The sequence below is a fragment of the Seriola aureovittata genome, chromosome 17 (assembly GCF_021018895.1).
Source record: "Seriola aureovittata isolate HTS-2021-v1 ecotype China chromosome 17, ASM2101889v1, whole genome shotgun sequence".
Classification (NCBI taxonomy): Eukaryota; Metazoa; Chordata; class Actinopteri; order Carangiformes; family Carangidae; genus Seriola; species Seriola aureovittata.
The window spans coordinates 12591024-12608185 of record NC_079380.1 but is presented as its reverse complement, the minus strand read 5'-3'; the positions used below and the strand labels follow the sequence as shown (position 1 = coordinate 12608185).

At 39.9% G+C, this 17162-nt stretch overlaps 1 protein-coding gene across 1 annotated transcript; it reads left to right on the top strand.

The window, feature by feature from the left end:
* The first annotated feature begins 3657 nt into the window (after positions 1–3657).
* socs3a (suppressor of cytokine signaling 3a) lies at positions 3658–11206 on the top strand. Its single transcript, XM_056402467.1, has 2 exons — positions 3658–8603; positions 9217–11206. Exon 2 carries the CDS (start codon positions 9355–9357, stop codon positions 9970–9972), a length of 618 nt encoding a protein of 205 aa, XP_056258442.1. The 5' UTR covers positions 3658–8603; positions 9217–9354; the 3' UTR covers positions 9973–11206.
* The last annotated feature ends 5956 nt before the right edge of the window (positions 11207–17162 follow it).

The following is a 17162-nucleotide window of genomic DNA, read 5'->3' as shown; positions in this document are numbered from 1 at the left end:
GTCTAATTCTGAGTACTTGTTCCTGAACGTAATCAGGTCAAAGAATTTAATTTGACTGAACAGAATTGAGTTGAGAGATAGATGCAGTCTGTATACCACATTAATTCGATTTACTGGAAAGAGAAATCAACTTTTTCTTTTTCTTGTATACAGTATATTTTGGAAGTGAACTTGCAGAAGAAGAGCTGCAGAAACACTGTGTGAACAACACAGAAGGTTGCTTGTCCCTGTGGGAACATGGTAATGTGGGACTTTTCTGCACATTCATTGAATTGTGGGTGGCTCTAATTCTAGGAAACTCAATTCAGTTTTTTCTTAATGCAGTGTGAGAAGAAGCACATTTTTTTTTCCCTGTGAGATTTTTGTGATTTATCTCATGTCTTAAAGTAACATCCTGTGTATTATCTGCAGCTTATTGTGCAGTTTAACAATCACAGGCACACAGTATCGCAGGAGTCGCAGATGAGATGTGCTGGATAAGCTGTACAGTGATTTTCTGGAACAGGCAGATTGTTTGTTTACAAGCAGGTCGAAGGTTGGGACAGAGTGCACCCTCCTTCCAAGATTTCTTGCCAAAGAACGGGAATATGAAGGAAAAAGGAGGACATGGTTTGGAGCGACTCCAGTAGAATTTCCTGTCTAGAGGGAGTGCCCAGTGAGAAGGGGGACAAAAGGAAATGCCTTGAGAAGAGAGAGAGGGGCCTGTAGAGCTCTTTTCTGATCTCTGATCCAGGACCTGTTTACTGCTGAACTCATATTTGTGATTAATCCCTTTGCTATTCTTGGAAAACAATGAAAACCTGCAGCATTTGAGGGTTTAAGTCAAAGTAAAAAGTCCCATTCAGCTCCTCTGTGTGGGGAGTGTAATCAGAATACACATCTGAAATATGTGGAAGAGGCCATGCAGACAGGAGATCCCTCTGTTAGGCCTCTCGGGAACACTGAACTGCTCTTTTTAGAGGTCACAAACCTGTGTGAGTGTAGGAGTTGAATATATACAATGCAGGGCCAAAGAGAGAAAAATAGGACTTTTGCAGCCATCTGTCTGAAAACTAAGACAACAAAGGGAAAAATAAAGGAGAAGAAGAAATGATAGATATGATGATGGATACTGACTGATACTGCAGCTGCATTTTCATTAGAAGCTCAAACACAGAAACAAACACTAACAGATGATGAAAGCGTGCTCCTCGCTCTAGCCGAACAGGAACACACCTGCACCAGTATCAATAGGCTCTTCAATGACTTCATTGTGTCTGCCATGAGGAGATTTCGTGTAAGGTCATCGAAGTGCCCATTCATACTCTCGTATGGAATCATTCACTGGCTGAGGGAATAGCTCAGATGAAAGCTTTCCTCTGGATGACTGGTGCATTTTGGGTAGTATCCTCAAACATCTGTGACTGACTCAGACCTTTCAGACAATTTGGAGGATAACAGAAAGAAAAGGTGACTTATCAGTGAGCTCTCAAGGTCTGGTGCCTGTGGGGTATAATCCAGGTAAAATCTTCTCTGTCCTCTGCCTGACACATATCACAGGCAGCTATCAGCACTCTGATCTGAACAGCAACCACAAAACCGGTGTGTGAACGCTGCACGTACACAATAAATCTATCCGGAAATGTCAGACTTACTGGCACAGCTCAGGATCAAGTTACTACTACTGTGCTATAGAGGAAGTGTGTGTGTCTTACGTTTGCATGTGTTCATGTGTGCAGATGCATATTGATAACCAGAACATTATTCAATTTGCATATAAGCACTGTATTCAGGCACAGGCATTATTGTGTTCTGTGCACAGACTCAACACATATGTACGTTCTGGCTGCACCCTTGCCCCGAGAGCATTCAACAAGGTGTTCTCAGTTAACAGCATCTCTTAGCCAGCCTGCTATTACAGTGCAAACAGATTTATTACCATCTGCACAATGACATCAGCAAGCTATTTTTGAGGTTTGTGGGAATCAAAGTCCATTTTGAAGATCCCGATTATGTCATTGGCTCCCTTTGTCTCCAAGCATTTGATACTGATAAAGTGATGGTGGCGGCAGCGGCAGGCGAGCCGAGATAGACGGGCAGCTTAAGATCAATCATATTATCTGCCATGATGTAGTCTGAATGTTGGAGGCAGAAGTTGATCGTGATGTGGACAGTGGGAACGTGGCAGATGTACATTCTCCAGATGCAGAGGTCATACCACCATCATGGTGGTATGCACTTACATACTTATTCCAGTCACAAAGTGCAGTGATCATAGAGGTGCTGATTGTAATCCTGGATGTGAGGGTTTCCTCCAAGGTGTCTAATTTGTGCATGACTCATACTTTGTAAAACATATCAAAGGATCAGGTTCAACATTTTGGGAAGCGTGCTTATTTGCTGAGTTGGACAAAAAGATGGATTCCCCTCCCATGTTTGTTCGCTAGATATGAGGCTACCGCCAGTTAGCTTAGCGTAGCATTCAGACAGGAAAGAGGGGGAAACAGCTCAGTCCAAAGGTAACAAAATCAACATGCTAAAAGTCACATAAAAAAACGGATATGTGTAAAAATGGTAATTTGTTGTGTTACTGGGGGTTATGTGGCAGACTATTACTAACCCCTGATAAAATGGTAAACCGTTGTTGTCACACATTGGTTTTGTCAGTCAGTGAGCTATGAAGTTGCTGGAAGAGTGCAGGTTTTGTTCCCTTTGTACAGACCCAGGCTAGCTGTTTCTCCCTATTTCCAGTCTTTATGCTAAACTAAGCTTTAGCTGGCTGCTGGTGCAACAAATCCTCCAACTTAAATGACTATATAGGTCGTTTGTCCCTATCCTTTGATACAATACTATTATTGCAGCGGTTAAGGTTGTTGAAAGGTCACGGTTTGGTTTAGACACAAAAGTTTCTTGTTAAGGTTTAGGAAAAGATTTAGGTTTGGGTTAAGATAAGAACTTTAAGGTTAATGGATCATCATTATCATCATGATTACAATAAGCTCGAGGTTAAGGTTGTGGAACAGTGATAGCAAACAAACAGTGGTATACAGTAATTAATTTAGTTTGGGAAGTGGCAATGGTTGGGGGCTGGGGATAGATGGATAGGAGGGGGTTCTACAGAAAAAGAATTAAAAAAAAAAACGGAAGAAATGAATGTGAACTTGTTTTTGTGACTTAGCTCAGAATTCAAGATTGTGAACTATGAATGTGAACTTGTTCATTTTAATCTGTGTGAACTGAATTTGCACAACACTGTCTCTTGCCATATACAGTATACTACATCACCAGACTTCCTCCTTTGCTCCCGTAATGATTACTACGGCAACTAGAGGTCGTCTAACAATAAAACAGATTGTCTCGCGGGCAGTGGCTTCGTATTTACTGTACAAACATGACAGTGGTATCAATCTTCTCATCTTACTCTTGGCGAGAAAGTGAATGAGCTTATGTCCCAGTATGTCAAACCATTCCTTCAAAAATAAATCATCATTGTACGCATTAGAATCTCCACAATTAACAAGATTATCTCATACTTATAATTGTCGACCTTTTCAGCCTTTCTCATGTCTATAATCCTTTAAAAATGAATAGTGGGATGTGGTTCACTCACATCAGCTGGCTTAACACTGTATAATGTCAAATATTTGAACTTCAGCTTTCCAGTAAATGTTGAGGTGCCATGTGTTTAGTAACCACATCTAGCACGATGTGGTTCACGGTGGAAAATAATGACACACTGGAATCAAGGATCTCATGACGTTAGTGCCATTTGCGTCTTTCTTTAACTTCTTCCTCAATGTCATGACTGTGCAGTCAAACTGACCGAATCACAGTGTGTGTTTCCTATATCCATTTTCACAAGTTAGCAGTAAATGTCTAAACAGCCACACTGTGTCAGCTATTTGTGATTTGGAAAGAAAGGGTTTTGAAATTTCATTGCAGGTCTCTGAGGGAGTCAGTCCTGTGTTGCTGGTGTCAATAACAGCCCCCCCCCACTGAAACCCCCAGCTCATTGTCATGTGCCTAAAATGTTGGTAACTTTCCCACGTGCTCTTCCAGTTGCAACTTATCACAACAGCACTAAACATTCCTTTTACCGTCTCATTGGCCCATGCCAGGAAAATACAAGCGGAGAGAATAAACCAGGCTGTAGATAATCATCCAGTGAATGACAACAACTCTGTTGTCACATCAAGGGCTTTTCTTTCCCTCTCATCCCATTAACCTTGAGTGTGGCGTAATGTAAATATTGGAGTAGTGTAGCTGAAAGGTTTGCTGATCATTTTCTGGCAGGGCCAACGTTCAAATAGTGCCAGAGAGGACATCACTTAGCATCATAATAGGGTGCTGTTAAACAGCTGTTTTGAGATAAAGATGTTTTTAAGATTTGATAATCTATGGATTGGTTACACAAGAAAAATAAAGATAAAACGTTAAAAACACAGGCTGTTTGAAATGAGCTAAGGAGGTCACATACTTAACTAGAATAGTTGTAACTGTCAAATATCTTTGAGGATTATTTTCTGGGTGTGAAAAGTACAAGATAATGGCTTTGTTCTGCTTTTAGCTCTTCTCAGTTGATAGCTGTGACAGTGCTGATATTAATGGCTGTAAAAACACTATGTGGTATGCACAGAAGAATTCAAACTCAACTGCATGTGCAAGGCATGTGTTTTCACTTATTGCACATAAGTGAAAACCATCTTATTATAATATAACCTGATGATTTAGATAAAAATAAACATCCATGTATTTCTCAGAAAAAAAGAAGTGGTTACATAACAAGTGTTACCTTTTGCATTTTAATATATTTGTAGAATTTAATGGCAAAGTCTGATTTCATATAAACTTTTGTATCAACATGTTTTTCTTTTTTTTGTGCTCTCACTTCCCATTAAGACACTAAGGGGTAAATGAGAAAATACATAATAAAAATAACAAAGCTTTCTTCCCTGTAAATTTACAGTAATGCTGGATGGAGTTACGCAATAAGTGGGAAGACAAGTCTCACAAATGTTCTAGACAATTCCTGGCATCAGTCATCAGTCAGCATACCATAGCAGACTACTCTAAAAAATATTTCTAGTCAAATACTATACACATTTTTCAAACCAATGCCACACTTTGAGTTTGTGATTTTTTAAAATTTTTCATTCTTTTGAAAAACGAATTGTGAAAAACAGTACTGTCACAAAACAGTACTGGCCTGTTGTTCATTCTCAACTGTGGTGATCACCCATGGCACTTCCCAAAATTCACAGAAACACACAAAGAACAGCATTCACAGCAACACAGTCAGAGAGAAAGAGAGACAGAGAGAGACAGAGAGAGTTACCAGGAAATTATCACTGGATGATTGGTAATGACAAAGTGGTCTTGCTCAACCAACAAGGAAGTTTTACAGTAATACAGTGATAAACGCTGTATGTTGTTTAGCAGACAAATGGAGGCGTGCAGGTAGAGGCATCAAGTGGCAATTACTGTATAGGACTATAGTACAAAGCTAACCGACTCACATTAACTGATATTCCAGTATATTGACTGCATATCTCAGTGACAGTTCCACAGGAGTTTTCCCTATTTGAATCACACACTTTAGTTTGTATTTCACAGCAGCAGCACCCTTTCCTCCTTTGTTGTATCATGTAAAGGTTTCAGTAAAAAAAAAAAAAAAAAAAAGTTTAAACTAATGTTTAAAAAAAAGAAAAAAAAAGACACTGCTGATGTTGTTGACTCAACCTGAATTCAGGGCTCACTATATACAGCTGTGCAAACAATAAGCGGCGCCTTTGTAATTGCCAACACCACAAATAATTTCATGAAATTGGCAAAACACGTAAAGCTTTTAAAAGATCTCCCTGTTCAGTGAATTTCTGCTAGACCAAGCAGCTCCAAAATATTTTGTTGAATAACATTTTTCTGCTTTTCACCTCTCTTTCCAGTCGAAAGGTCCGCTTTTTTCCCCCCTCATACCCAGTGGGTTTACGGGAACCATGAGCTAGAGTAAATTTCTGAGTCAGTGTGGGAAAACCTGAACAGCTGCCTTTTCCACTAAACAGTGGTTTAGACAAACAAGCTATCGTGCAAGGCCTTGTCTCTTGCGCTAAAATATAGGGAACAATTCATCAACTTTGCATGTGAATTTAAACTCATTCACTTCTAATGACAAGACATTCTAACAGTATTAGTGGGCAAAATACATCCAGTTGAGCCTGGACACACATTTAGAAAAACATAAAAACATGGCCATAAGGTGTTTTTTTGATTTACTATTTACATTATGTAAATCTACTATAAATGAAAGACACAGAAAAGCACATGCACACACGGCCTACAGAGCCAAGTCTGTCACTGCCAAGCCTCACACCCTGAGCCTCAGATGTTTGGCTGGAGTCCCACGGTGCGCTACAACAACAGAGCAGAAAGCCCTCTCAGTTCCAGGTCACTTAGTTCGCCTTGCCTGATCAAACATTTCTGGGTTGACCTCTGGGTAAGTACACACTGTCTTTGGTTTGTTTAGTTTATTTTATTTTACTTTATTTTATTATAATCATTACTTTATAAATCTTGATGTCTGGGGACACTTAGGTCCTCCTCCTCACTGCACTTAAAGGTCGGTGTATTCCACTTTATCAAAAGTGCAATTGATGTGGGAATTTACAGTAGACATGCTAAAAAGCAAAGTCAGCATGCTGTAATAATATGCGTAGTGGTTTCCAAGGAAACGTGGTGAGCTAAAACATGTTGCAAGGATTTCGCCCTCCAAGCTTGAGCCAACTTACTGCTCCTCTTCTCTCCATTGATTCCCATTAGGAACCCAGGGGAGACTTTGAATGCTAAATACATGCCTCACAAGGATGACACAATAGATTTTCTGGGAACAAGTGGACTGTTACAAGGCTATCCCAGTGATTTCCCTTCCCCCCTTATCCTAATGATGGCCTGAATCAGACAACACCTGACTCACCTCTGTGGACACAGCTGGCTTTTACCAAAGGCCATCCGGCTCTGTGGCGTCAATTTGTTTCCCACAAGCCCCTCCTTCTGTCCAGTTCCCAGCTGAGTTTTGGTAAAACTAACACCAAAACAGATGCCGAGTATCTTTTTAAGCACTGAACTGATCTGTTTTTCTTTTTTTATTCTCATTTTTAGGTTTTCAATTACAGGCAACAGCAATTGTAAAACTCTGACTGTTACTGATGAGTAAAATCAATGAGTTGTTTAAAGGAAGGCAAAGTCTGACATGACACCATAGCCTGGTGTTAATCTACAACACAATAACTACCTGAGGCTTGTGGTGGTCATAGCTGAGTCAGCAGGGAGGGCGCTGATGTGGACTGTCTGAGCAGTCTATCAGTCACACGCATGTTGCCAAAGATTTGACTGTCTTTACATGACGATCTGAAGTCACACTTCCTGTAGACAGCCGTACGCTGATGTAGAAATTGGTGATGATAAAGAAAGTCTCACTATAGGGAGTAGGAGGTAGGGTCACCACAGAGGAGAAATTTACTTTTTGTAATCATATTGTTGACACTCAACACTGTACTATTCTAATGGAGTGTTACAAGGTCTAAGATAAGGCTAAACCCAATTATTAAGATCTTCTGCTTGTATGATAAATCAATGGATTATAACTCACTATAGCAGATATAAGGCATTCAAGTTTCTATCAAAATACAGTGTTTTACTATATTGTCATTCATGTTTAGGTGCTGATCCGTCCATGTGGGCTCTGTAGCTGTAAATCCAAGACACAATTTAAAAAAACACTACTAATTATATTAGTAAAACATTAAAGTATGCATTTTAATGTTTAATGAGGTGTATTTGAAGAGAGAACTTTTAGATCTTAGCGTAATAATAGATTTTGGGAACTTTACAGCAATCATTAAAATATTCTCATGATCACTGCAAGGAAAACATATAAATAATAACCTGTTGCCCCTGGATACCAGCTGCTGTTGTTGGGAAATAATGGTCTTGATGAAGTTACCCAAGATCTGGCGCCCTCTAAGGGAACTGGTACTCAGTGTTTGTGAGACACTGTTGCTGTGAATTTCTCAGAAACTGATTACACAAACCGCTTCAGCTAAGACTGAATGATTACCTCACACTTGACGCTTACAAGGAACCTTTACCAAAAAATAAGATTGAAATGATATGATTTTGTAATTCTTCAGCTGGTTCTAAAAATCTGAAAAAAAAAATAATGAAAAAGTGTTTACAAAACACTAAAGAGAAAAAACTAGGTTACTAGAGGTAAGTAAGTATTGCTTGGAATTCCTCACTAACTTCATTTAGGAGGAGCAGTAGGGGGAGGGCACTTCGCATGGCAGGAATAAATACATTCTTCCTGTCCGCCAAGAGAGGCTTTACTGGAAAGAGGGGGGCGGAGTCTCCTCTCAGTTATAGGGCTCGAATCCTCTGCACTTCTTCCACTTAAAACCCTGAGCTCAGTGGGGTAGCTTACAGTCTGTAACAGACCGAGAGAACTGCTTTACAAGTCTGGTCAAACTTTAGAACATTTCAACCCTCCTGACAGACAACAGGATAACTGTAAACAACCTTCTATCCAGCGTTTGGATTTATTTGAAAAGAGCGAGTCTGGAGAAACATTGAAGGTAAGAATCTTTGAGTTGTATGTGTGTGTGTCACATCATTATTATTATGAGTCTAACAAAGATTCAAAAGTGAATAAAAATGTCTTGGGCTTTTATCTAAGTGAGGTAGTTTGTTTAGTAAAGCCGGTCACTGCATGTAAATTGCGCAATCAGGATTACGCCGTTTTTACTGGAACTGACCGTGGTGCCTGGGTCCCGAGGGCAGATTACACACACAAAAGTTTCCCCAAAATAGCTAGAAGTTAATCTAAGTTAACATATTGTGAAAACCAACATTCTTGTCCAACAGAGGAGAGGAGTCATACAAGCTGGGTGACTGTTCTTTGGTTTTTAGATGACAATTTAAAAAAAAAGAAAAAAAAAAAAAACTGCTGGCGCTGTGGGACAATCTCCCACACATCACCAGAGATGTTTAAAGGCATGATGCACACAACCTCCACATCTGGAAAACTAGTTTCCAGTGGAGCTGCAGCAGTTGAAGAGTATTGCATGAATAAAACAGATCTGGGATATTATGGCAGTGTGTACTTAAACTTTTAAACAGAATTGTATTGACAGGTTAATCTTTTCCACACTGAGCTCTAACTCACTCATCTCTTTTTTTTCTCCTCAGGTGTTTCATTTCCAGAGAGCTGACCTCTTCATGCCCTCCCAGACATCCCTCTGAACCTCTGTTTAACTCCACCTCTTCTTCTCTCCTCTGTGTGGCGCCCGGTGCTCCCCAGGCTACTTAGAGAGCGGGCACAGCGCCATGGTAACTCACAGCAAGTTTGACTCCGCAATGAGCAGCAGCCTCTTGGACTCCAACATGCGGCTGCCTTACCGTTACAAGACTTTCACCTCCAAGACGCAGTACCAGATGATCCTCACCACGCTCCAAAAGCTCCAGGAGAGTGGCTTCTACTGGGGTGCCATCACTGGGAAGGAGGCCAACGCCATGCTGGCAGCCGAGACCACCGGCACCTTCCTCATCCGTGACAGCTCCGACAACCGTCACCTGTTCACCCTCAGTGTTAAGACGGCGTCAGGCACCAAGAATCTGCGGATCCAGTGCGACACTGCGTCTTTTTACCTGCAAACAGACCCTAAGAACATTCAGTCCGTTCCCCACTTCGACTGCGTCCTGAAGCTGGTGCATTACTACATGCCACAGAGCAAGGGGAACACTCGCAGTGGGAATATGTACTACATTTACTCTGGAGGAGAGAAAATCCCCCTGGAGCTCATCAAACCTCTCTCCTGCAGCTTGTCCACCTTGCAGCACCTGTGCAGGAAAACAGTCAACGGGCATTTGGACATTTCCTCTAAAAGAGATCAGCTTCCTCATCCTCTTAAGGAGTTCCTCCAGGAGTATGATGCTCCTATCTAGAGGTGTTGGACTAATGCTCTTGAAGGAGCAGACACTTAAAAGTGTAATGAAGACGGTGGATGGTTTTGGTACAACTACATGTGTTTTGTCTGAGGAGGAATGATTAAGCAGAGAACAAGAGAGTCAAACCCAGGACTGAGCTTGTGAAAAGGAGCCGTTTTGTTCTGACAAGATGTGCCTACTTCTCAGAGAAAAGTGAGCTTGCGTCCACATTTCAGGAAAGAGACACTGGATTGATGAGGACTAACCCACAAAGAGGGCCAAGAGAAATAGCTCTGCTGTAGTCTGGTGGTATGAAAGAGAGATAACCCCCGTCGTCCTCCTCCGTCTCACTGATGACGTACAACTTACTGAAAACTGAAGTGAGGCTCACAGTCAGCTGTCTGCACTCTGATGACACACAGGTTCCCTCTGCTGCTGCTAACCAATGTGCTGCGAGGCTGTCAAGCTCGCGCACATCAGCCTCAGAAAATCATCTACCCATTAAAGCTGGACTGGCTTTATTTTGATCAGACTGGCTTTTTTGTTTCTGCTGACATTGGATGATAATCTTGGACAGATTAGACATGTCCGTTCAGGGACCAAGCATCTCTGACCAAGTGTACGCTGGAGATTCACAGACAGTGGAAACTGTGCCAGCCATGATGGGAAAGGGCTGAACTTTTTTTTTTTTTTTTTTTTTTTAATCTGAATCTATTTTAAGACCATAAAATGTGGAAAGAGGATATGTTTCTGATATTCTGTTCAGAGGAAGGGTTTATGCCAAACTTGCCTGAACTAGACAACAGTTTGTTGGAACACCAACATGACTGAATCCTACAGGATCTTAATTTAGAGAACAGTACCACTGCTGTGAGTCAGAAGTTTGTATGGCATCAGTGGTGAGGAAGTATGTACCATAAGATGTGGTACTATCTGTGGTGCAACACAGGATCGCCACTGCTTGCAAATGAATGTATTAAAACATGGTATCTTTCCTTTCCTAATAAGGAAAAGAGTCAAAATGTGTCCTTTCCTTAAAACAATGTTTACATGAGTGAAGATGAAATGGTAAACCTGTCATTGTGCTGTCTTTTGTAAAGATGTACCTTTGCCAGCCAAACCACTGGCTGTGGATGCTTGAAGATATTTGAGAAGTTTGACGAAGCAAGCAGACTGATACAACTTTGCACTTATTTATATTTGTAAGAACATTTCATTAATTTATAATAAAGATCACTATTTTTCTATGAAATGAGATCTCATTGATTGATTTGCTTCTTGATGACTTTGTTCTTTTGGGGATTTACTTCACTCATAGTGAAACAGACCACAAGCTCACTTAAAGATTACTAAGCACCAGCTCTTGCTTTGAACCCAGATGGGTAACCACTGCTCTACGTATCGCTGCATTTTTAAAGATACACTAAACACAAACATGCTTCAGTATTTTATCAGTTTCTTATCATATAGCAAGAGCTTTGAAGTTTATCTTTTAATGGGTAGTTTCTTAGAAGACACTACAAGCTTAATTTCATCTTATTCTTCCTCTTACAAAGAAGTTGAGAAGCTGCTTTAGACAAAATACACCAGAACTGTGAAATAACAATCCAGTCTTCTAGAGAAGTGCAAGGAGACTCCTTTGTTCTGGTGTGACACATTGGATTGTGGGTGTAAGCGTGACCTAACATGTTCTCACATGCAGATAAATAATGATGCAGCAGTCTGCAAGAATGGCATACGAATTCTCAGAAATGCTCTCCACCCTGTACACAAATACGCACTCAGGTAAAGTATGCCAACCGGTCTATTTCAGTACACAGGAATTCGAAGACACAATGTATTCACTCGGTGCACGTGGTGCAACCCTATCCAGTAATCAAGTAGAGTGCTGCCAGGTCTCTGGAACAATTTGATCATAAGTTTAACAATAATGGGTCCTACATGTGTTCTGTTTACCTGCACGCCAGGCTCTGAGACAACAGTCTGAGACAACAGTTAGACTTCAACCAAAACAGCAATACTACACTACACAACTGCCTTTTATCAGGAATCAGTTCCCCTCCAACCGGCTGCACAATGAGTCACATCAGTTTTCTCCTGCAGCTTGAATTATTGTTTAGGGATTATTTTTAGTACAAGACATCCTGTGTTTCTTGGCTGTCTGTCCTTTGAAAAAGTGGCCTGGTTTCCAGCTGTATACCTGAGTGAGAAAGGGTTTGAGGGCTTTTTTGTATTCACCGTGAAATCTGGAAAAACCTTCCAAATGTTTTCTGCGCTAAACAGCGCTAAACCTTTTTTTGTTTTTTTTTTTGTTGTTTTTTTTGTTTTTTTTAGCAAAAATTAATTCATTTAACTTTGGGAGTCCTGGAGAGGACCAAAAAAAAAAAATCTATATTTGTTCATGCATCAATCATATAACATATAAAACATGTTTTCCTTTGGTGTAATAACAACACTTTCATCAAATGTGCAAGCCTAGGTTGGTCAATACTTTTCTACATATTATGTTTCAATAAGGATAAAAGAAAAAAAAGAGACATTTGAAATTTGAAAATTTTGCAGTTATTATAATTTTTACACATCCATCTGTGGGGTCTGTGGGATGCCAAACAATGAGGAATAAAAGCAGATGTCAACAAAACGCAAGGGTTAAACAATTCCTGATTTAATGGTTATGATTTCTACAATAAACGTTTCCCAGATGTACTGTAGCTTCCTCATTGCAAAGCCCTGTGAAAGCACGGATCACCTCATGTTTACTGCACAGTAACATTAAAAGAGACTACCGCCAGGAACACATGAACATTCACTGCAAACTGTTTAAATGATGGATAAACAGGAATCTGCAATAACCTTCATATTACGGGAAGGCGCTCCAGCTCTACCTGCTTCCACAGCACTTAGCTGTTTGCTTTCAGCCAATGGGGCTCAGGGCAGAGGCTTCAATAAGATAAAGGGCCTCTGAGGTGATTTGTACTCTGTGAGTGGTTCAGAACAATGTTGTTTTTTCCAGAAATGTGTTGATATGAAATACATATTCTATTAAAATACACATTCATAAATGTAATTTACGTCACAGGGAGTGCCACAAGACGGTTTGGGAAAGTCTTTGCTTTCTTAGTGAAATATAAAACATTCCAGAAAGGCACAGTAGTCCTTTAATTACTCAGAACTGAACAATCGGAGGATCTGGATAACAACATGAATCATTTTTCTGGCTTAATTCATTTTAAGGAGGTCAGTACAGGATGTAGCTGAGGGTATTAAATACACCCTTTGTGTGTAATAATACCAAATAAGTCCAGGCTGCTGCAAAATTGCTGAGCATAAAAATATCATCCCATCATTCCTGTTTGCTAGTAAGCCTGAGGTCTATGTACACAAGTGAAAGAGGTGCAGGTAGATGGGGAAGCACAAGAAATAAAATGACGTATACTATTCTGTATATATGGGAAGTGTTTTATGTGATTGTGTACACTCTGCGCAGGGTTTATGTGAAGTGTACATTTTGCTCGATAAAAGCCTTTTGAACATCTGTCACTGCTCTGTGTTGCTTTACCTGGTAGCCTATTTAATTGGAAGTCTAAAGAAGGCATTTAAATAGGAAACTCAAACACCTTTAAGGCCTAATTGATGGCTGAAAACAGACTGACCTTCAGTGTTGCTCAGGAGAAATTCTCTGGTAGTCTCTGATCATGTGATTCTAGAGAACTGTCATTATAGTGCAACACTCCCCTCCCCCCTCCCTCCCACAAGCCACTCACTGTGTCTAAATCTGAAACCATTACAGCTCCCACATCAGGTTTTTCTGAGGAAGAGCCAGCATGTTCTCCATAGCTGTACTCAAACCTGCCTCATAGTTTACACAAAGAACTCATAGGTACACTTATTTAGACACTTTATGTTTGATACAAATACCATGCAGTGTGTACTATTTTGGGGATTGTACATAAATTTGCAACTTCAGGTACTTTTTGTAACACACTGTATTGCTAGTATTGCTTAGAATTGAAGCTGTATCATGTCATTTAGGTAGCTTTGTAAAATTTAAATGTGAAAAATGAAAGCTTTTCAGCCACTATGTGCAAAATACAGTTCTTGTGCTTCATGTAACCTGAAAAATTATGGCTTTGTTATTCAAATTACTGCTTGTCTACTTACTTATCTGCCCGGAATGGAGACTGTTCTTTTTAACTGTGTAATAGCAATCTTTTTTAATATGACACATGAGATATTACCTTAACATTGTGTTGGAATCCCACTGCAGTAAAGTGCAGTAAAATGGTTGTATAAAAATTAGATAATGGGTTTATCTGATTTGTCCTCGAGCACAATGTCCCAGTATTCAGCCATAGTGACATATTATGGCACAGTGAAGTGCCTAATATGATGCTGGATTCATGATAAATACAACCTGCTGACTGGGAAAATCCATTCACGTCAGCCTCTCAGAAATAATTACAAGTAGGATGTGGGATTTTGTGGAGGTCCCCTTACAAAATGGATAATCTGTAATCTGTTGAAATCACTGATAACAAGCAGTCAGATATAAGATTTCTTGAAACTAGAACCACAAAGCACTGTCTGACCGGAGAAGTAAAGCATCAAGCATTTTTAACTTGATGAAAATTCAGAAATTCACAAAACATCAACCAGTCCCACTAGATTTTAAGTATCTGATATAAGATTAAACCACTTACTTAGTTTTATAATCTCATTCATCCACATTTTACAATGTTACACAAATGGTCTATAAAGTGATAGAGAGCTCATAGGAAATGGACTTTGGCCATGTGTTCATGAGAAACTGCGGTTAAAAATAACCCAAATAAAGACAGAAGTAGAATAGAATAGAATAGAATAGAATAGAATAGAGTAGAATAGAATGGAATTGAATAGAATATCTTTGCTGTCATTATAGTGATGCACTACATCAGAGTTCTTAAGAAGAGAAATATACAATCATTATAAATTCAAGGAGTATACAGATATAAATAAAAGAGTGCGAGTAATATAGAACTGTATATGCAAAAACTGACACACACACACACACACACACACACACACACACACACACACACCCATTTTGCCTATATAGCACCACATGAATCAACAGAAGTTGCCTCAGGGCAATTTTCATACAGAGCAAATTGAGGCCATACTCCTTTCAGTCAGCTTTTCTTATTGTTGTATGTCAAAATGTCTCTTTTGAAAAAGGCCCATCACGGTGTCGTCATTACTTTTCCACTGAGAGAGATACAGTAAACACCACATTTTACACGAACTAAGTTTCCTGCACTGCAGGGCTTAGCTTTTAGTATTAGCACGTGGTACAGCTAATGTCTAAGTATTAGCACCAGAAATGATTGCTGTCAGCACTGAATCAAAGCCGCACAGTTTTTCCTTTAAAGTATCACTAAGACTTAAAGTGATACAATGAAGTTTTACATGGGGTTACTGGTAGTTCCTTAAAGAGGGGAACTACCATTTAGGGAACTACTGCTATGTTGTTTAGTGATTCTTCCAACTTAAAGTATCGATTTGACCTTTGCAAGAAATGAGGAAGGTCACAGAAGCTAAACAACTTACAGCAAGTTGCATAGTTAAATTCAACGAAATAAAGCAGTTTGTTGCCGTAAAGAGGAAGCAGGATTGTTTAATTTTCAGGTAATCTTCTGAAATGTCACTCTTAGATTCAGATTTTGTTCACAAGCAAGATAAACATTTTTGGTTGTCTCACAAGTGTGCAATGTATTCTAAGTTAAAATACTGTAAGCATTTATTGTCATGCTGAATTCATTTTTTACAGTGGCAAAAGTAACTTAAGGCTCACTGACCAATGAAAGCTGCCATAAGTTGCATATGATACTCCTACTGTGCAACAGGGCAGGCCTGTTTGTGTCTGTGCCTACTCATTTTGCCTAATTTGCCCACTTTGAACTCAGCACGTGCGTATACAGTAAGCTGACGTCCCTATTGGAGCTCTTGAGCGCATGGTGAATAAACAGCGAAAGCCCGATTCCCACTCATCTTTCCAGTCTCTCAGTCTGTTTACAATTCCACAACTGCTGGTCGCCATGGAGCTAATGTCAATGAGCTCCAGATGCCAGTTATCTTAGCCAACCAGGGAGAAGCTTTGAGTCATCACAGCCCGCAAGTCCCTCCCTCCAAGACTCTTCTCCCGGCATGCCCCTCCTGTTCCTCCTCCGGGCCTTCAGATTTACTGTAAGCACTCCACTACCCTGTGCTATACTCCACTTCAGGCTATCATTCTATAAATCTGCATCTTCGAACCTGGATCCTCTGCCATTTCAGCAACTCTGTGCAGGGGGGTGGGGTTTCCAAGCAGAGAATAGAAAAAGCACATAAAGTAGGAATATGAGCGAATATGACAAAATTAGACTTTTACGCCATTGCCACTGACAGGATTGTGCACAAGTACTTTCTGGCAGCTCTCAAAAGCAACTTGGCTATTTTAGTCTTATCACACGTTAAGCAGATCCCAGATTCCAAGGAAAATGTATACAAGTGACATAACTATTAGTATTCAGATTGTGCAAGATGTCTCCTGCACAAGGCCCACTTTTCCACGCATTAATTTGAATTATAGCATCTTTCAGTAACTGTGGTTGCACTATACTGCCAACTTCTGATGTCCCTGCTTCATGTCAAATTCACAAGGAATGTGATATACACTCCTTGGCCACTTTATTAGGTACAACCATACAACCTAATACAATTCAGTGCAACATCTCTGCCACGCATTCTTCCACTACAAAGCTTATAATGACCAGTTTTTACTTAAATGTCCAAAGGGGTGTTAATTCAACTCTTTATTACTGAGCTCATAGTTTTTGTGTTGTACTGGACAATATTATATTCTACATATATATCAACACCACTGCAAACTACAACCTGAAAATGAACATTATTATCTTTCTAAAGGGAGAATCTATGGTTGAGCTGTTGTATTGGATCACATTAGATTTTACAGGTGTATCCAATAAGGTGTTGTTACCTTTTCAGCTGTGGCAATTTAGTGCTTTTACATAAGTTTTCAGTTGAGGGTGGAATTATGTAGAGATGTTTTGAATCATTTATGTATTACTCCTACTATAGCTCCTGTTGTAGTGTGAAAACCTACCTACACTTTTACTGGAAACCAACCATACAAGTAACAAAAGGGCACTTAGAAATATTTACATTTC